Source organism: Athene noctua, chromosome 1 (genome assembly GCF_965140245.1).
Source record: "Athene noctua chromosome 1, bAthNoc1.hap1.1, whole genome shotgun sequence".
In the NCBI taxonomy this organism is placed as follows: Eukaryota; Metazoa; Chordata; class Aves; order Strigiformes; family Strigidae; genus Athene; species Athene noctua.
The window spans coordinates 159,503,921-159,525,032 of record NC_134037.1 but is presented as its reverse complement, the minus strand read 5'-3'; the positions used below and the strand labels follow the sequence as shown (position 1 = coordinate 159,525,032).

Here is a 21,112-nt window from a genome sequence, read left to right as displayed (position 1 = left end):
AAATTCAGGTTGTGATAAACAAATATAAGCTGCAGGACCTAAGCTCAAAGCAGAGATGGAAAATGTGATTTTAGGAAGGAATCACCATCAGTTTTATCTGAAAGAAACCCTCATCCAAAAACTATTTTATCCAAAATTATACTATAATTCAAAAATTCTGACAAGCTAGACACTCCTTGAATCCCACTGTGGCTATGTCAGGTATTATTCATTATTGCTAGAATGATTTCAATGCAAAACTATAAAAAGGTAACGTTCAGAACCAGATGGCTTTGCACATTAGATCCCACAGCTTTGCTCTCTGTGCATTTTACCCAGTCGATCTTTAGCTTTATCGGAATAAGTTTGGGCTCACTTTTCTTCCTGGTGGCCAGTTTATAAGAAATTTCAGTGACTGTTCAGGTTGTAATTCTTTTTTCCCCCATGTAGATTTGCTTGTGAGGTCATGTTGATGACTCGTGATGGGGGGTGGGTGGGTGTGTGTGTATGCTTGCCAAACTCCACCCTCCTCTAGGCACAATTCTGTAACACTGAACCACTGTCTCAGAGGGCATATGAAGCATTCAGTGGTGGTTGTGCTGAACTTGTCAGGAATATTTTATTAGATTAGACTTTATTAGATTAATAAAATATGGCCAGGTGTTCATGAATACAGGGTATCAGCAGTTCCTACTGAAATCAGTAAAAGGTGTGTTCGGTGCAGAGTTCCTGCGAGCCAAGTTAGGCTGACATGGGGAAGGATTTTGGTGATTTGCAGACTGAGGTGTTCACGTCAGCTGGTCTCTGCTGATGTCTTCGTTGTTCCTGTTGTGATGGATGTTTTTTCAGCATTTCCAGGAGAAAGTGGAATCACTGGAACAAGAGGCAGCAAATGAAAGACAACAGCTGGTAGAGACTCATATGGCACGGGTGGAAGCCATGCTGAATGACCGTCGCCGCATTGCTCTGGAGAACTATATCACAGCCCTGCAGACTGTCCCACCCAGGGTAAGCACAATACCCCAAGCTTTGTCAGCTGTGTCAAAATTGCTGTAGTCATGCTGGGGAAAAAGAAGGTGTGCCCAGGTACCATCCAGCTATGGAGCAGTGAGCATGTGTACCCCATGCCAGACCTACTACAGCAGTCAGCTAGTTTGAAAGTTTAAAGTTTAAACTTCATGTGTACATAAATGTAGGCACAAGCACGCACACACCCCACCCTGGCCCGTATATATCTATAGATAGATATACACATACATAAAGATACTTAAATAACATGAAAGTGATTTGGTTGTCAGAAATTGCAGCTGTTCACAGATCCTGCAGAAGGATGATGAAGTATTCCTCCAAGTGATGCACAGTAGGATACGTCATCATGTCAAGGTGGAACTTAAGGATCAGGGTGGTAGTGATTTTCTGTTTTGTTTGTTGAACTGTTGAAATGTTTGGTGAAGGATCTTTTCTGGATTGTTGGATGGCATGGAGATAACACACTAGCAATTCAGAGTTGTCTGTTGGATGTGATGGCTACTGGTGGTTGTAAACACTAAGTTCAGAATGTGGACTGAATGGAATTTTTAATGACTACATATCTGTGATGTTTGTATTCCAATACCTCCAGAAGAAGAGAACATTGTGAGAAAACAGTCAATTTTTTTTATATATCTCTTGCCTCTTGAACACTTCCTAGATGGGAAAAACATGTTACTAAAAGACCTTTAGATCAGCAGTATAAGATGTAGCCATTAAATCCTGAATTTGGTATCACAGGGAATTACATCAATGCAGCTAACCTGATGAAACTGCATGTTTTAAGTGAATTTCCTTATGCAGAGAAACCTGCATATTCAGTGAGCATGGAAAAGCAATCATCATCACCTTTATCATCATCAAACTTTTTTCTCCACCTCATGGTGCAAAGCTATCTTGTTTTTACTGGATGCAAAGTGAAAGAAAAATCTTCTACTTAGGTAGAAGTGTCATGGAGACACTTCAGAGTAGTTGTATTAAGAAATTAGCTGCATTTTGCAACACAGTAATTTGTGGAAAATGAAGCTAATCTGTATTAAATTGGTAAAAGATGTTTGATCTGAGTGTGAGATGCATATTGTAACCTCTGACTGTTGTGAGGGTAGCGAAGGGCTTGGATTTGAGTGTCTTATTAGACAGATTAGCAAATTACGGGCTGGGGTGCAGCTATATTTAGGAAACTGGAGTCTGCAGCTCAGAACTGAGGGTGAGGTGAGTGCATAGACTTGGCTGCAGGTCATGTTTGCTCCCTTGCAGTGTGGTTTTGGGTAGTTCACCCAAGATTTGATTTTACATTTAGCTTTATCCAGTCAGCTGTTGCTGTAAAGTTGAACCTTGTCCAAGTGTAATCCTGTCTGAAAAGTATCTCAGAAAAATTATTTGTTTTCAAGTTGTGTGTGGATCAGATTGACAGCTTGGTCCTGCAGGTGTCTGAGGTTGTGGAAGGTGAAGATGGGGACCACACGTAACAGCAGAATGTTCTCTAGAGCTGCCAGAATGTGCAATTTGATTCCTAGCACAAGGGAACTTGACCTTTCATGTTTGTGGATTACAGATGACATCTCCACTGGAAAAAAAAAAAGTGAACTTCAGCTGCATAACACTAAGGGAAGAAAATGTTAACACTGACTTTGGGACCAGGAAAACCTGCATTTTATGCTTGGATTGCTTGTAGTCAGCTCCCAGGACATTTAAATTAATAATACATTTACTGTGTCAGTGGGAAGGCATCAGGCCTGAAAGGCTGTGTCAAAGAATGTTGTTTGATAGATGACTCAGTAGAAGTAAGTTTTGAAGGTACTGTTAAAAGACTGAGGTGCATCCTGTATTTTGTCCCTAGAAAAGCTCATCATTCTGGAAGGATCAGGCAGCAGGCATGGAGGTAACATCAGCTGAAGGTGCTACCAAATAGGGATTCATGTCAGAACTAATGAGAGTGAACAGTTTAAATAATAATGTCTTTAAACAGTTCCTTTGCCAGTCTTGTTGATGGTACTGTCCTTGTCTCAGCATTTTCTGTTTGTGTGCTCTGTAGTTACTGACAGTTCAGGCATGTGCCTCTGAACTGCTGGTCAGATGTGTGCCAAAATACATGAAAAAAATGACCTTGAATTCAGCAGAAGGATTTGTCTGGTTTTATTGTGGGGCAGAGACCTGAGGAGTGATTAATGATGGCCTAATGAATGAATCCAGTGTGATAACTGCTTTGCAGGGTATAGAGCCAGAATTCTTAATATACTGTGAATCCAAACTTTGGCTGCCTAGCCAAAGAGAAAATGGGATTAATGGAAAATTTAACTCTGCTACCCTAGCTATATTTCTCTTTGGCAGTTCCCGCATAAACCAAAAGTTCATTTCATGCAATTGTGTTGTCTTTGGGAGAGTGAGTCATAACCTTACTGGTGACTTGTTAAGTAATCTTACAAAAGAGAGGTTTTTCTGGATTTCTCCAAAAATATTTTTAAGAACCCCCCTTCCACAGCCTGCTTCAAGTTATAGGATTTGCTATTAATATGTTTACTACAAAATTAGATTCTGGATATTTAAAGTCATGGACTTCCTTTCTCTACAGTTGTAAGGACAGAATTTGGGTTTAAATTGAAAAATAAATTAGGCTGTTTTATTGAAGTGCATGTCTTCTGAACAGAGCTCAGAGGGCTACCATAAGTCTGCTGTGTCTATATATATGTATATAGATGTGTGCGTGCAAAAAGTATTTTCCATGTGCTGTTTAATCACTTGTACTTGAACATTTCCCAAGATTTTTTTGACTTCTAGCAGACCACTTGAAACAGCAGGATTTCATTTCACTCTTGGATGTCTAGAAATCCATGACCAGTCTTTGCCTGTAGATCAGTTGTCATGGCAGTACAGCGAGTTTGGCACTCCTTGTGTCATCAGACTGATCACAGATGTGATGCATGGTTCTCCATGAGTGATGAAATCCTGATCCACTGGTATTTTACCAAGTATTAGGCCTAGCATAAAGGACACAGCCAGCACAAAGATGAACCAATAACCAATTGTATTTGATACAAAAGGGTCAGTGCTGGGGGTACAAACAAGTCAGATTATACATAATTGACATCAATCCCACTGACCCCAACAACAACACCACACGACCAACAATGGATAGAATAAATGGTGAAATGCAGTTTCCCATAGAAGGGACAGGAGACAACTGAGTCAACAAGCCAAATACATAAGACCAAGGAAGCCACATACTGAATCTCTACACAGACCACGTTTACAAAAGCTAGACCGGACTGGAGCCCAGTTCCAGGGAGGCAGGAGGTTCTTCCCCAACTGGGAACTCTGCAAAGTGCATCCATCTCACAGACAGACACTGCCCCTTCCTGCAAGTGGTCCCATCTTTTATCCCTCAGTGGGACACTGACCCTTGTTTACTTACTGCGGGACACCTGGGGCTCATTTACCCAATGGCTCTGTCTGCAAGGCCGGCTGCACCCTGGAGGAAAGCCTAAAGGTAAAGTCACCCCCCCTTTGTGAAGGGCTGTGGGAATCACCCATATGTCAACCTTAATTTGGGGCTTGGGGTTGAAACCCCAGCATTTCAACTGGGTACTTCTGTTTTCTGTACAGGTTGTGCGGTGCTTGTGTTACAAGGGAGGTAGACCTTTCAGGGGAGATGAAGAGCTCAGAAGGCTCAGAAAGTCCCTGAGCATTGAACGGGGGGAAGCTGGAAGGCTGTGTGAGGAAAAGTGTCATCATTTACTTGCTCCTTGGGAGGAGGCTTTCCTTGCAGGATAGCAAGATATGGGAGTAGGGGAACCTTTGGCCTGGGCCAGTAGGGTAGTCATTATGTTCTTGAACATGCCTAGAAAATGGGCAGTTTTCAGTGCTGTTCTACCTAAAACTACAAAATTCTAGGAATCTGTTATGAATAGTTTCTGATCCAGACCAAAATCTTTAACTGCAGGAGTTATTTCAGGTGTTCTGCAGATGATTGCCCAATGCCAGTGTCAGAGGTGTGCTTCAGGGTACCACTCTGGGCAGCAGGGGAGGCAAGGAGCATACAGAGATGAAATTGCATAGCTTCAAGGCCTACTAGAAAAGAAATTTGAGCAAAACCAAATATTTGTACTGTTTTTCTGTTCTCAGAAACACTGTCATGCAGGCTGCTCAGACTTAAAATTTGATCCTCATCCCTGACTCCTGATGCAGCTTAGCTGTGCTGCTATACTTTGTTGCCTTTGAAAATGGGGTGCAGCTGTTCAGCATCCAGTATCAAAATACTGTATTGTTTCATCCTGCTTGATGGCCTTACTACAGAAAAGAAGGATTAGTGGCAGCTGGAACCAATATGCCTTTAGTTTTAAAAACAGTTGGAAATTTTCCCCTTCATTTTGCAAGTTAAATAGAGGAATTCAAATCCGTCATTCTCTGTGAGCAGATTGATTCTGTAATTTGCTTATATTGCCTCTTTCACGTGCATGTCAAATTTTGCTGGATTTATGTCTCGCTGTTGAATATTCGTTAGTAAGAGAGGCACATTCTCTGGGAAGCTGGTCGCAAGGGGCGAGAGGCAGAGAGAAGCAACAAAGAAATCCAGCTACTAGTGGTGAAACATACAGGAAAACTTAGAAAGGTAATTAATTAGCCTCCTTTGTGCATAGATTAAAACATATAATAATTAAAATCAGTTTAAAATGCTTCTCTTCTAATTCAGCACTATTTTACTGAAATGTAAATTATTGCTGAACAGAGCAGGATCATTAAGATCAACCCTAGCATAATCCATTTGAAGTTTTTTGCCATGTGTTTTGTTGTTGTTGCCTTCAGAATTCTCTCTGATACCTTTTGTGCTATGGGAGTGGTGTCTGTTCATACGGACAGAGTATGGTGCAGGCTGAAATTAGTTGAGTTTGGCTCTTTGGACGTGGAAGAGGGATCTGCAGAGAGGCCCTTACTCAGTGCCTCTGTGTTCAGGAAGCTTGAAGCCTTTCCTGAGTCCAACGAGGTTGCTGTGGAAATACGCAGTTGGAGACAAGCCAAAGAATTGCTGCTGATCTAGTGATACCAATCCTGTGCAGTAGGAGAGAACAGTCCAGCTCTAATACTCCACCCTTTAGTTCTGCTCCTGCAAACTCATAAACTTACAGCTGTGGAATTTCTCACATACACTTAATTTTGTAGGATTTTGTGAAATAGTGTGGATTTCAGCTCTGCTTTTAAACCAAGTCAGACTTCAAAAAAAAAATGTGGTCACCTAACTCTGTTTTCCAGCAGCTTCTGAGCCTTTTTTATGAATAAAACCAGACTATCTTTGTTTTTTCCCCAGTCTGTGGGTTTGAGCATATGGTAGAGTCATACACCTAGGCTTGCCATTAGTTTTTTTTGTACGAGTGATCTAAAGACAGAGGAGGCAATTCCAAATTAGTATTAAATTCTGCAAAACCCTGGCAGATCAATTATGTCTAAAATGCAAGTTTTTTAAAGAATGAGCAGAAACAAAATTTGTCTTAATTTGTCAAAGTTCAAATCTTGAAAAGCAAATAATGAGATTGAATCAAATACTGGTTTCATTTTATTCTGCCCCAGGACAAGTCTTTGTGAGGGCAGGTAAAGGGAAGTTTTGAATACCCTTATAGCCATGTATACCTTATAGCCATGATGTGTGGGGTAACATGTTTTGTTATAAATTAGCAGTAATGATGAGAAGGCATCTTTAACTCCACATTAAAGGTAGCTGGATGGGGGTTTAGCTGTCTCACCCATGAATAAAATCTTGCGTTCATCCTAACCAGCTTTTCTTGAATTGAAATGAATTCAGCTCTTAAAATGAACTACTGTGTCAAACATGACCCCCAAGTTAATAACATAGCAGGTGAAATACATACCTAATATGGTATGCAAGGTATTCCTAATAAGTGAATGAAAAGAAGCAATTGTGGCACTTTCAAGAGCAGGAATCAGAAAGGACTGTTGTTTCATTTTTCTCTAAAGGCAAGATTAAATAGCACAATATGGCATTGTGAAACTTTACCCTCTGATTTAGAGAGAATTTAGATCAAAACGACAGGCCAGCTTAGATTTTCCCATGGAAGTTCCATGGCACAGAGCTGGGAAGTTGTATTTTAAATACACATAAATGCTTTAATATGATTTTTATGTAGTTCCTCTGTAGTAAGTATGTTAGATTTCCATGAGAAGACTGTAAGTTATATTTGTGGCAATCCAAACTACATTTGATGTTTCCATTTTCCAAGCTCAACAAAACTGTACTGTTTCATCACTCCCTTAAAATCTGAAATAGTAGACTAGGATCGATATAGATTTCATGGGAGGACATATGCATGCACATATATTCATATTTATATTTATGTACATATATATTACTTGCTAGAAACTTTTTCAGGCATTTTAGAGCTCATATGTGATTCTTTTATGGGGATGACCTTATCTCAGTGCTGATGCCACCTGAAATAAAGGTACTGGATTAGAGAGTTGGTGAGACTGGAACTCACAACCAGGTAGCCAAAGAGCCATCAGCATTTTCTGCTTCATTTGAGCTTGTGCCTTGTACAGCTGGAAACATTCAAACCAGGGGGTTGCAGTACAGGTCTTTAACTCTGCCCTGGTGCATATATGTGTGTTTATATACATTCACAGGAAGAATTGTCTTCCAAATAAGAGACAAGGAGTCATCCCTACAGTTTTCAATAGAAAATTAGCCTTTTAATGGTGCATTGTCAGCCTAGGCAGTCTACATAGACTGCATATGTAGTCTGTGAGCCTGTCCACTTTGTACCAAATGTATTGAATACATGCAAGTCCCAACATATTCACGAAGACTATATAAAATAATATTTTGACAGTATTCTCCAGCATAAAAATAATTTTAAACTAAGATACCACAGACATGAATACATCTGTTGGCCTGTCACAATAGCTTGTAAAAGGGCTGCGATCAATCTGTGCTTAGTTTTAGATAAAAACCAGGTGTTTAAATCTGCTGATGCGGGGGAGCTTTGGAATGAGTTTCATGGGAGCAAACAATATGACAGTGTGTACTTGAAATAGTCAGAAACAGCATATAATGGTAGCGTTCACACTGCTTCACTCTGCGCTGGCCACTGCGCACTTTATCAGATGTGTTTGTGTCGTCTTTCCTGCATTTGCCTGAAGGGGGGGGGGGGGGGGGGGGTGTGCCATAAGACTGGATTTAAGCTTCTTGTCAGCCAGCCCAGGGTTTTGCAGTACTCAGTAGCCAATATTATTCCAAACTGAACAGTATTGCTAATGAAATAATACACATTCTGAATTTCTGAATTTGGTGCTGGATCCGGTTGCTTAGGAAGTCACCAGCCATTCTTGCCACTGGATAAATAACAGCTGCTGGCAGCATTGGCCAGGGTAACTAAAAACATGGGGGTAACAGGTCATATCCCAGGAGTATCCTGGTCGCTTTCACAGGAAGACCAAAAAAAACCCCAAGCCAAGAAAATAAGTACAGACAACTGAAAATAGTGAAATTATTTAATGAGATTTAGATAGCTCCTCGTGGCTGATACGAGTTAGTTATTCTGTGAGGTGTTTTTTATTAAGGTAACTAGAGATGTGAACACATTGAGTTTCCCCTGGTAAAACATGCAGAAGAATTTCAACCCAGAATTTTTTAATGAAGTTTGGTGGCTGGTACATTATTTATGTAGAGTGGGAGTTGTCAAGGTGGCCCTGGGATGTGTCAGCCGTTTGTTCTTCTGCCAGAGACAGTGTCAGAGCTGGGGCCTCAGGAACTTAATTTAGCTGATAATAGCACCACTTTCATTTATAATCTAATCTAAAGGTTCCTGCTTAGGAAGTAATAGACAGCCATAGATATAGCAGCTTCAGACACACGGTCTGACTGCATGTCCTCCGCCTGTGGAGCCTTCCCTCACCTCTTTGTTGTGGCCCCTCTGCTCTACCATCATGAGACTTCACATCACCATGTACTAGATTTGGGGACAAAACCTGCTGAAAGTATCTCTAAAAAGTGCCTGCATGGGTGGGATATTTAAGCAAAACCAGTTCACTCAGTAATGACATTTAAAGGAAAATGTGTATGAAATATAATACAGAGGTGGGACTTGGGATGAGGAAGTGTTGTTGATCTGAAAATTTGTTAAAACTCTGCAAGCAGTAGGTCTGCCGTTCTAAGCATTGAGGAGAAAATGATCGATTCATTTATTTTTATGGTTTCTTTACTATCTAAGTTACATTCAACTGTTGAACTTGGTTTATGATAACCACCACACTCAGGTATGCAAAGCCCAGTGGAGGAGCTGTCATTGCCTGTCACCAGCTCTAGCAGTTTTGCCTTCAGTCACAGCCCTGAAGCCGTGCAACAATAGCATTGCAAATTTGTTGGGAAGGTTGGAGGCCTGACCTGATCCGGTGTGCTTGGGACTTCCAGCAGGGTAGCAGAGCTGTTTTAGTGTACTGTCAAATGTTCAGGGCATTCTGCCACCTTTTGGGTTTTTTTGATGAGTGTGGAAATGACCCACTTACCTTAATGGTTGAGGCAGGATATGTTTCCTGAAGGTCACAATACAGAAATTTTTGGCAATAAGTTTATATCCTAAGACATCTAATCCATTTCAGCTTCTGCTTCAGGGAAGCCTGAGTACATATATATCTCAGGTCTTAATGTTATGTTCAGGGAATCTTGTTTCCATAGGTGCCTGCATCCACCCCATGAGCTTGTGTGTAGCACAGTGCCTTGCTGACAGTGAAAGCCTGGTGCATCTGTGCAGGGTGACTGAATGCTTCACAAGGACTTCTTAGCTTTGTATCACTGCTTGTTAGAGTAATGTTGCAAGCTTTCAGGTAGTGTGAGATCAGTAGTTACCATCCAGGGTGTATGACTAGTTTTAAAAACAAAACACTGAAACTCTCTAGGCTTGTATACCTACATAAAGCATGTTTCTAGTAGGGTGGTTTTTTGCTGGAGAAAAAGCAAAGCCTCTGCCCCTGTATGGAAACACCTTGCAGTTAATATTCTTTCTGGGTTGTCCTAAACTTGAATTATGGTTTTCTGCTGCTATCACTGGGAGATTTCTTGGCCAGACATGCTAGAGGTATGCATATCCATTTCTCCTTTATGTTTGGGACATTTCTCAATGTTGGAAAAGGCACTGAAAGTGGGCTACTAATTTACCCAAGTGACTACTACTGTTAGTGATATTTGACAGGTCTTTTTAAGATTGTTATCCTATTACCAAGTCTACTTGTGACTCCTAAGGTAAAAGTTATATTGATATATTGCACTGAATACAAGCACACTAAAGCAAAATGGAAACTATGCCCTTCTGGTGTTAGACATGACACTTAAATTGGAATATCTCTTGAAGAAATAGATATTAATCCTTTTCTCACTGTCTGGCCTAACCTGCTATCTTGATGTGTCTTGGGAGCAAGGAAAGCTGAATTGTCAGGAAAGATAACAACGTTTTCTGTCTTTCAGATTTCTAGTTGTTAAACTTTCTGGTCTTCTAGCCTTAGTTCCTATAAAGCTTTACAGCTGGCAATTCTGTTTGGCCATTACCACAGTGTTGTTAGGATTACTTGCTTTCCAGCATTTGTCCATAGTTTCTTGCAACTTTGTCCCAGGGTGCTTGGCTTTGGGGGCTCAGGATTATTTTCCTCATGAATGAATTTTCAGTCATGGAGCCACTAAGTTTAATCCTCTGGCAGGGAATGGCTTCACATCTCTCTATTTCTGTCCAACAAATCTTCTTCAAATAACCTTTGGTTTACTTTTCTCAGACATTTTTTAAATCTGTTGCTTCTCTTAAGCTGAAGAGAGTCTTAAATCTTTGAGCTCTGTAGCTAAGTATTCATCTCTTGTGTAAATGTTAAATTAGTTTAGGCTCTATATTTGTCCATGAATCTAAGTCTTCTTAAAACTTCCAACTTCGCCCACAGTTCTTCCTGCTTTGAAAAGCTGTGCACAGAGCCTCTGACTCTTATTTTGTCACTTCCCCACCCTCGTCCCTGTATCACTGCCAGTGCCTAGACCAGCTGTTCACCACTTCTGCTCACTCTTTAATCTACTTCACAGTAAGGTCACCTTTCCCTTTCTTCTTACCTGCCTCAGCTTCATGCTTTTCACTGCTTGACAGCTTCAGGTAGGATGCACAAGCAGAGTTGGGGGGGTGGAGTGAATTTCCAGAATTCAACATAAACAATCAGTTAAAAACAAATGTCTGAACTGAATGCTGGAGAACACTTCCCTGTTTCGGGACTGTCCTATAGTACAGAGTAGAAAAGTACATAGAAGTACACATTTCTTAGTCTTCACTGTTCTGTCATCAGTCTGTGTATTTTTTCATGTTCTCTTCATCTATGGACCTTCCCTTCTTTGTATTCAATGACAGGCCCCAAGGCATATATTTTAATAGGTTTACTTTGTGATGTGAATCTTAATATGCACATTCATTTTACTGTTGATAAAACTTACCATTTGTAATCTTCTTTTTTTGCTAAAATTTAACTGTAGTTGCTGATGTTGATACTGGTTGAGTATTCAGCATAGTAGAGTGTATATGGAGAATCTTTGAAATGCTTCTGATTGAGTCTAGGTTTCAGGGGATCTTGGGGGAGAGATTTGCCTGGTGGTGGTGAAGGTTGAGCTTGGATGATAGGGGCTCCTGAATTTGGGGAAAGAAGCAGATGGAGAGAGTGGAAGCTCAAAGTCTAGAAGAAATTGATGTTGGGTGTCCATCAAATAACATGCTAAAGTGGCACTTGCTGTCTTGTTGGGGCAATAGTCTATCAGTTAGACAAGAAAATGCAACAGCCAAATTTCCCCTTATGGTTAGGGAGGAAATCTGAACGCTCTCCCCGAGGACCTTATCAGCTATCTACAACTATTGTTTAATGGTGCGTTCTGCTGAATTGGTTGAGTGTGTGGATTTTCCTTATAAGTAGACATACCTGCCTTCAGAAGACAGCTGCAGGCACCAGCTGGCCAAGTGCTTTTGGTTTAGGATACATGTCCAGTGCAAGGAACTAAAACATGTGTTGTTCTAAACTGGTTTGTTTTTTTTTTCTCCTATCTATTTCTTCCCTGTAGCCTCGTCACGTATTCAACATGCTGAAGAAGTATGTGCGTGCTGAGCAGAAAGACAGACAGCACACTCTCAAACACTTCGAACACGTCCGCATGGTAGACCCAAAGAAAGCTGCCCAGATCAGATCTCAGGTAATCCCCATGGAGGATTAATGGGGTCATGTTTATTCATAACTGTTGTGAACCTAATTTCTAAAAAAATACCTGACTCCTTTCTGTGGACAGCTTTACATGCAATATATCTGCTTTCTGGCAGAAGATTAAGGCAAAGTGATGTGGGAGTAGGGTAGGTATAATTTTTCTTTTGAGAAGAACTAAAAAACAGGGGTTTTGTGTATCCAGACAGTGAGTCTGTCATGGGTGTTTCCTGAGGAGCCCTCCAGAGCGTTAATGCCCAGAGACTTTATTGGTGCTTTGGTAAATAACACCTATGGAAAAATGTCAGTAGTAGATTTAGTGACCACACATGGTTATGCTTCCCTCAGCTGAAGTGGCAGAACCAGAAGTGGTGTAGCCATCTGACTGCAATCAACCTCTCTGTTGTCATTGCAGAGCTACTTGTAGTGTCTATAAATGTGATTACTGCAATGCACTCAAGTTTGACATGTTCTCAAGTTTGACTGTTCTCTGCAGTCCTCAATGTTTATGTTTTGGAACAGCTTGGAGGGTGAGGGGAAAAAAAAAGATTGAAGGTGTAACTGGCTTTCAAAACAGTGATTAAAATTGTAAGCATAATGGATAAACTGTAAAACAAGTTTGCAGAATCTGCCACTGTTCCCTCTGCAGGATGCAATGGGAAGCGCTGTTCCAGCCACAGTTTTTGAACTGTCTGGCATCGCTAAAAGCCAAACCAAACCCATATACCTCCTTGAATGGCACATTTTGTGTGTTAAGAGTTCTCAGACATCTATTCCAGCCAGACATGTACATGGAGATCATGCTGTCTTAAAATTGCTAGAGTTGAAATGCACACTTGTAACAGTTCTCTGCAGTGAGGGTTGTCTTAAACATTAAAGTGTGTCCTTTCACATCTAACAAGTTTCTAAAACACTGGACTATTTAATAATGAAAACCAGATTGTGTGGCAGCACAGGTGAAGAATGGAAATTGACATTTAAATACAAGAAATGCAGTGTGTTGCTTAGTGTATCATCATAGGAATGAGCTTTTCTATAGTATCTTTCTTGAATTGGTCAGAAGGTTGGGGGAATTGTAGACTGGAGGATCTGTTCATGAGAATTATTTTTAGTGGAAAATGGAAAACAAAAGACTTTGTTCAAAAGCATAAATACTATATTTGGATTTGAAGAAATCATACCCTCGTTTCATTAAGATTGCTACCTGCAACCCATTTTTCTTTTTAGGCTTAATTGCTCTGTCTGTCTTCTAAGACACACCTCAATTTCCCTTTCTGCTGAAGAGAGGTGATACTTGTGGAGAGTATTCTGGGGGAACATGTATCATGGGGTGTCGTGACTCAGCCCATAGCAGTGTGCAGAAACCTGAGGCAATAGAGTTGTAATCACGTGAGACAGTGCAGTAATGCTTCTGGGTGAAAATATTTTTGTTTTCAGCTGAAAATGCTTGCAAATGCTCTTACCAAGAAAATTGAAGCTTTTTTCAGAGAGCACTGTTTCTTTTTGCGATATTAGGATAAAGAAAAAATCGAAACAGCTGAAACATTTTGATGCAGCAATCATTGTGCCTCACTTGGTTTGCACGTTATGTGAAAACTTATGGATATGGACAAATGTAAATGTTGTTGAAAGGTAAATGAGGCTGTGGCTTTCTGCCACAATAGCTGCTTGTGTACCTGCTCCGCCCCACCACAAATGTAAATCCCTACTTTAAATTACTGCATTCCCGTAGGATTTCCGGTAGTTGCTATGGAAGAGCATCTAGAACACTATTTTTGTAGCAACTGTAGGAGAGGGGTGAATTTTATAGTGGGTTTGACAGTTTCAGTACATAGAGCATACTGAAATCTTGTAACTAGCACAAGTCAAAACTGTCTTGCTCTCTATAACCTATAAAATTTGTGATAATGTCAAGTTAACTGTAGTATACCCCTCCTTAAAATACTTTTATTTCTGTAGGTTATGACACATCTACGTGTGATATATGAACGCATGAACCAGTCTCTCTCCTTCCTCTACAATGTGCCTGCTGTGGCAGAGGAGATCCAGGATGAAGTCGGTATGCAAGCTATTAATGTAGATAAAGAGAAATATTAATGTGATGAGAAATTGCCACCAAAAGCTAAAATACAGCGTCTTACTTCTCCTGTTGATATACTGTCCCAGCTGAAAAATAGAATAAACTTGCTAATGTTCTTAAATTATAAATTAAATTTTAATGAATACTTGGAAGATACATCCTGTATAACCCATGCAGTGGCATCACCATATTATTGTAAACTGTCTTCCTTGAAATATGTTAATTTACACTGCGAGCCTCCATGCTGTAAGGATGCAGCTATTGACAATGAGATTTAGCAATCCTTCCTGGATTCAGATATTTAAGGTACATGGTAAGTATTTATATTATCTGATGTAGACATTTTGGAAATTCCCCCAACTAAAAAAATTAGTTGCAGGCCCAAGCATCCAAGAAAACCGTAAGTATCAACTCGAAGCTGCTGTGTGCAACTTGGCAATATCTTCATGCATTTAGTTCTTGGTTAGTTGGTCAGATGGTATCTCTTCTCCTCCATTTTTTTTCCCAGCTCAAAGGCTGGGCTGTGGAGCAGTTGGGTAGCCACAGTCCCATGTTTGCATCTTCCTCGAGTGCTGGCACAGCACATAGCTGGGAGGCAGAATGGTCGTGCCTCCTGTTCAGGTTCCTGCTTTCGGCTGTGGCATTGTTGCAACAGAGATCTCCCCATCACAGCACTTGGACTCTGCTGTGTGCTGCTGTTGCAGCAAGGCAACTTCACTTAGCCTATATTAATTTCAGATATAGACACAGCTCTGGACATCAGGTTGCTAGTGTGTTTCTTTAAGAAAAATAGTACATGATTGAATGCAAAGGCTGGAGATGGAACGGTCATTGTCTTTGGAACAGCTTTTTTTGCAAGATGTAATACTCTGCCAAGTAGCAGTTAATGGATTGGTTTCACAAATAACCACCTTCTGCTGACTAAATAAATTATTGATTTCTTTAAAACACAAGGGAAGGAGGCGCGCCATTGTGGTAAGGATTAGGATGCATTTAGGACACAGGGAGAGGATGGACAGGGAGTGGTGGTGGATTCATTTGCTCAAAGCACTAGTTAGGAAGGAGATGTGCTTCTACTTGTGAGGTAGCTTGAGAGGCCTGGGGATGAGATCAGCAAGTTGGGGAAGGGGTTGGGAGGAAGCAAAAAGATAGCTGAATTAGTAATTATCCTTCATCATGTGTTTCTGTGCTTCACAATTATAAGGCACAACCAACAGTCTCAGTCTGTAGTTGGAGAGCACTTTTTGGGGAGGGGGGAACCAAACACTTTATTGATCATCGGAAAGCATCTAATTTCTGTAGCAAAGGAGATGCTGATACCGTTAGGTCTTCAAGGTGCTCAGTTTGTTTTCTTTCTGCAGCTCTTATCATTCCCTTAGGGGTTTTTTTTCCGTAATTTTCAATTTCTTCTATTCTAGGTAATGTTAATGCTTGTTGGTGAGGACATTCTTTTATATTTTCTTCTCCCTCCTAAATACTGAAATGGAATGGGAATTTCAGAGGCTCTGAAGTGTCATGGGAACAAAAGTCTATTAATTGCTAAGTGGTTTACAAAAATCTGACTCCTAATCTCAAATATAATGTTAATTTTTAGGGGAAGAAATCGCCTAAAATTAGTAGGATATTATTCCTAATAAGGTGAGAGAAGTTAAGATATCTCAAAGAAGAAGTCTATTACAGTCTCCTGAGTACTTTTTCCCTACCTCGATTTTTTTTGTGGGTTTGGGCATACTAAAAACTCTTAAAAGCATTGCAGAGTCTAAAGCAATGAAAAGTAAGTTCTCATACTGAGTATGAGAAATCAGTACTGAGTATGAGTATCAGCAAAAATTAAAGAAAGCACTATAAGATCTGGGCTGTACTAGATAAAATAGTTTTCAGTAATGAGAAGAAAGCCTATTCTCTTTCAGTATCAACATTCTTCTTGTTGGTAACATTCGCTGTATATTTGTATTACTGTTGGTTTTAACAAAAGTTTGTTGTGGTCATTCTCATCTGTTAAAGGAGACAGTTCCCTTCTAGCTTTGAGGACTGATCAGTCTGTTTCAAATTCTGTTCTGAAAGTAGTGAATTTCTTAATCTCTGTGCTCTTCCTAAACCCATGGAAAAGGAAATCTATTACAGCTTCAGAATCTGGCAAGAAGTAAAATACTAATAAAATTGCACTTTGTAACATTCCCAATAAATATTACAACTCTTATTAAAAAGACAAATGTTTCATTAAATATCTTTTGTTAGAACCATTGACTTAGACTGAGTCAGTGGAAAAGTTGAAAAATAACCTAGGTAAGAACATCTCACACACATGGTGTCTGAATAATAAATTACATGTAAGGAAGCATAGTTGAAAATAGTTCTTCTCTTAGGCTGGGATGCAAGTAAGATGGCTAATGTTTTAGTTCAGTTTTTTTGTTCGTTACTCTTTCAGTTTCTAGTTCCGTGATTTACTGCAGAGTTCTTCATGAACAGTTTTCACCTTGAGGAATGAATAATCTTTGCTTTAGAAGACACAGCTCTGACAAAGGTAGTTTTTTCCCTAAACTGAGCAAGTAGTTGTATAAACAGCAAAATAAATGAGATCTAGTTTTCTGTGAATTTGTACCATTGGTTTAATTCCTCATATCTGATAAGGTGCTGGTTTTTACTAGACCTTCTCATTGCTAGAAATATTATGCCCTATTCTGCACAGTTCGTTCATTATTAGCTGTTGACAAATTTGAATCTCACATTGTGGGATGTAATTATTTTTTTAGAAACTAAACCTGAAATACATTAAAATTTCCCTTATGTTTTCCTGACAGTCCACTACAAAAGGTTCATCCATGAGAGTGGTGGCATGCTGCCATTGGAAAGTATATGGGGCTGAAGATAAGGAGCACACTTGTAATTTCTGTCTGTTACTTTTGAAGTCTTTATGCTGAGCAATGAATTTGAATTATGTAAAATAGAATCTAGAGTTACTCCTGGGGCATAGTAGCTGCATAGAGAATATTTTTTTCAACAATCTGAAGATTTTTTAATTAATGCTTGGTGATCAGATAAATCTCAATCCAGCAGTTGGAGATTTGAAGTTCCTTTAAAATACAGGGTGTGTTTGAAGTTCCTATCTCAAAAGGCAGGTTCACAGCCATAGTTTTAAGGTGTGGAATCCAAAATATGAAATTCAGCTTCTGTGATAAAAGCAAACTTCTGTTTATTTTCAGAACTCCAGCAGAGATGGTGGCAGGAAGTTAGGGTAAAATTTAAGAGTTGTAGTCCTTATCTGCAGGTTTTCATCACCAGTTGGTGTCTGTTGGCTTAAACAGAATATGTCTTTATTTGAGTATATAGAAACATAGGAAGACCCACAGCTCTCCTAAGGGTAGACAGCAGCACTTACATGGTGAGGAATTTTTTGCTAAGCATTTGACCAGTGCGTAATATGCAACCATCCTATTAGGGTGACAGGCACGTATAAGTAGCAGCAAATTCCAGATGTGTAAGAAAGGGTACTGCTGCCTGTCTTTTGTTTATGTTGGGGCAGGGGAAAAAGAATCAGTGTAGGAGTTGCAGAAAGAGGTCTGTCTGACCATGACTGTTACACAAAGCTTGGAAAGCATAAGCAGGTCATCTTCATACGAGTCCGTTTGGCATACTAGCTGCAAATGATTTCTCAAGGGGCAGTGATGCAAATGTGCTACAAACCAGGTCACTCTCAGCAACCACTGTAGTTCTTGGTATTAAGTGGTGTTTCTCATGGGCGAGAGTATGCTCCATGAATAGGAGAGCAGCACAAAAAAAAATCTGAGAGGTGAGGTTTATTTGCACACTTTAGGTGAACAGATTATTTGGTTACCTTGGTATTTGTACTCACCTTCTCCTTCTGATAAATCTCGTATACTATTTAATATGTACAGAAGCTCAGAGCGAGCAATGGCAGACTTTAAGAGAAATCAGCAGTTCTTTGAGCACATCCTGCTTTAAATCCTTATTTGATTAGACTGCTTATCCATGTATGTAAAAGGCAATTTATTGCTGGGAGTGGCACAGCTTCTGAATCAGAAGCTATGTCAGAGCTTTGTGCATCAGTCAAATGGGCAGACAGTGATCTGAATTTTTAATTCTGTCTTTGCTGCTCCATTTCCAAACTGATGTTCCCAGCTCCATGTTTTCTAGTCCACCACTGATTAAATATTCAGCACCGCCTACCGCAGCAATCATAACTAAGCTCTGAAACATTCAGTTATGAGCAGTAAGTAAGAGAATAGGATTTCATCTCTCCCTTGACAAACAAAATCAAGCTCCTGTTATTTTATTATGCTGTTCCGTTGTGCCTATCCTGTTCTGAAGCATGGTCTGGATGCCACACTCACATTATGTAGCTGGGAAGAGTACAAACACAAGCAGACCCCAGATCACTGCTTGCATTCAAATGCATACAGTGTGCTGTGGGTCATGTGCTGTTTCAAGTATTTGTGTGCTCTGTCTTGGCATAACAGAATTTGAGCAAGAGAGATTTGCCCCTTGACAACTTCCTGTGAAGATTTTTTTAAAGTAATTTTAGAAAAAGCTGTAAATACACAACAAGCTGCAGATTAAAGATGTCTGAAGACTTGCTTTTTTTAACCATTACATCCCTATACCTGTCAGTCTGCATCTGTGGAGGGCAAAGTTAGCACTACCTCAGATTGTTTTGGTCTTTCAGCATTTGTAAGAGTAATTGTTAATTTCTTTTTTCTAGCTGTTAATTTTGACCGGTAACTGCATTTCTTGCCAAGAGTTGAATTAGGATGGTGTTCTCCATTCATTTTGTGGTATCCTTCTTAAGAATTTTTGAGGGCATTAGCTGCTTGCTGCAGGCTGACAGTCCAAAAATGACAACCATTGTGGTTTGGAGATTTATATTGCAAAACCAAACACACCCTTGCAGGCTTTGCAAAAGCAAATTCTGTGTTTGTCCTGTTTGGTGCCATTTCTTTTGTGATTGTTTTCTTCATCCTCTCTCCTGAAATGTTTTATTTTGAATATGTAATTAGGAATGTCTTTCAGACTGCAGTGGGACTTCTCAGTGTATTGTTTTTTCTGTACTTTCTGTCTTAATATTCAGCTGAAGAGAAGAACTCTACCTTCAAAAAAATACTTAAAATCATAAAGCAATGCTTAGGATTTCTGCACATTTATTTGAAGTTGGGTTCCCATATTGAGGTAGCAGAATAATAAATGGAAGTTGACATAGATTAAATGTGTCACTAGCTTGTTAAAAGGGTGTTGTAAGGTTACCAAGGATGTTGGAATGGAATCTTACAGAATGGTATAGTTCATATCAAGTAAGAACAGTTATTAAGTTAAAACTCAATTTCAGTACATTACACTATAAAATTCTTGAAATTTCTTGTTGGTCATGGAGGTGGAAGTTCTTGTCAGCTTCATGGGAAGCAGTTCTAGTGTCCCTCTTAGACTAGAGGCAAAAGTACTGTGGTAGCAGTTGCTTGATGTAATTAATGTCATTATCAGAGTGGTTATAATGCCTAAGTTGTTTGGTTTTTTTTTCTGGTGAGGGAAAATGGGGATGTTGAAGCATGGGTAAATGAATAAGCACTTCAGGATTTATCTGTACTGGGACAGACCAGGTTCAGTGAACTGGCATAGAGGAAGATGGGGAATTTTTCATCAGTGGTGACCATCCTCAGAACAGTTGGGTTTTGCACCAGTTGACAAACCTGATTAAAGCAGTCAATGTTAAATTCTCCTGGGTCTGTCTACAGTAGCATTTTAGCTCACATAGGAGTACATTTTAGTAACAAATGTCTCTGTCATCCCTATTTACTGTGATGTTCCACTTCATGACTTGCTAGTGTAAGCATGGGCTCTGACTGTTCTTGAGAACAGGCACTGGAGAGGTCCACTTGTTTGTTAAATACAGGCACTTTCTAGCAATAGATGGAGATGCAGAGAAGCATTCTGAGAACTGGGAAACTAGAGGTGTTCTTTCTGAAGAAAAGCAGTTCCTCTCTTGTTTTGGTTATCCATACTTTCCAGTTAGTGTTTCTTTTTCTCTTTTTAAAGGAATCAAACGGAGCTGAGCTTTTTACCTAGGGTAAAATAAACAGCCACAAATCCAGTGTGCAGCTGCAGTAGTTATAAAAATCTGTAGCTGAGGAAGGTTGGACAATTCCTGTTCAGTTTTATACTTTGCCATTCTTGAGATCAATGGAATTGTCATTTCTAAATTGCCCCAGGCAGTTGGCTAGTACTTGAGAGGGAACATCTTCAATTTTGGACCCAAGGGAGCATTATATTTACCCAAACCGTAAGAGTTGAATTTCCACCCTTATCTCTTTAAAACCAGCACATTTTTCCATGGCAGCAATTCTTCCATTCAGATTTGATGGGTGTATCTACACCATACAGAAGTTTCTCAGTAAACTTTAAGACGACCTTTCTGGAAGTAGTACAATTAATGTGCAGGTCTTCCCTAAGGTAGTGTAAAACCTACCTTCTAGTTTTCAAGAAGCCATTTGGTGTATTTGTGGTGCTTCATACAGGTTTACTGTTCATCTTGTTCTGCTCTGCCCTTTTTGCCCATAAGGATAATGCAGTTGGAACAAGCAGTGGAAAGTAGCCTTCAGAAAATACGTATTTGTACAGGTACCCTGAAGTGACTTCCAGCAGTAACTGTGCCTGTGCTTTTTCCCCATAATAGACTTGATGTATTTGTGCATATCCAGTAACCTTAGCTTTTCAAAGAAAAATTTGAACTTTCTGTGAAGTGGTTATTTACATTTCATCTTCTCCCTTGAAGCCCTGTAGCATTAAGTTGAGCAGATGATT

General features: G+C 39.8%; 1 protein-coding gene across 3 annotated transcripts in view; it reads left to right on the top strand.

Moving 5' to 3' along the window:
* The window catches only part of APP (amyloid beta precursor protein), a 233,121-nt gene that overhangs the window by 163,173 nt on the left and 48,836 nt on the right, over positions 1-21,112 (top strand). For 2 of the 3 annotated variants that reach the window (XM_074902362.1, XM_074902342.1), the window contains 3 exons: positions 829-987; positions 12,089-12,217; positions 14,182-14,281. In XM_074902362.1, coding sequence (XP_074758463.1) covers positions 829-987; positions 12,089-12,217; positions 14,182-14,281 — 388 coding nt within the window. The remainder of the gene's footprint in view (positions 1-828; positions 988-12,088; positions 12,218-14,181; positions 14,282-21,112) is intronic. The other variant, XM_074902352.1, reaches the window with a different exon arrangement.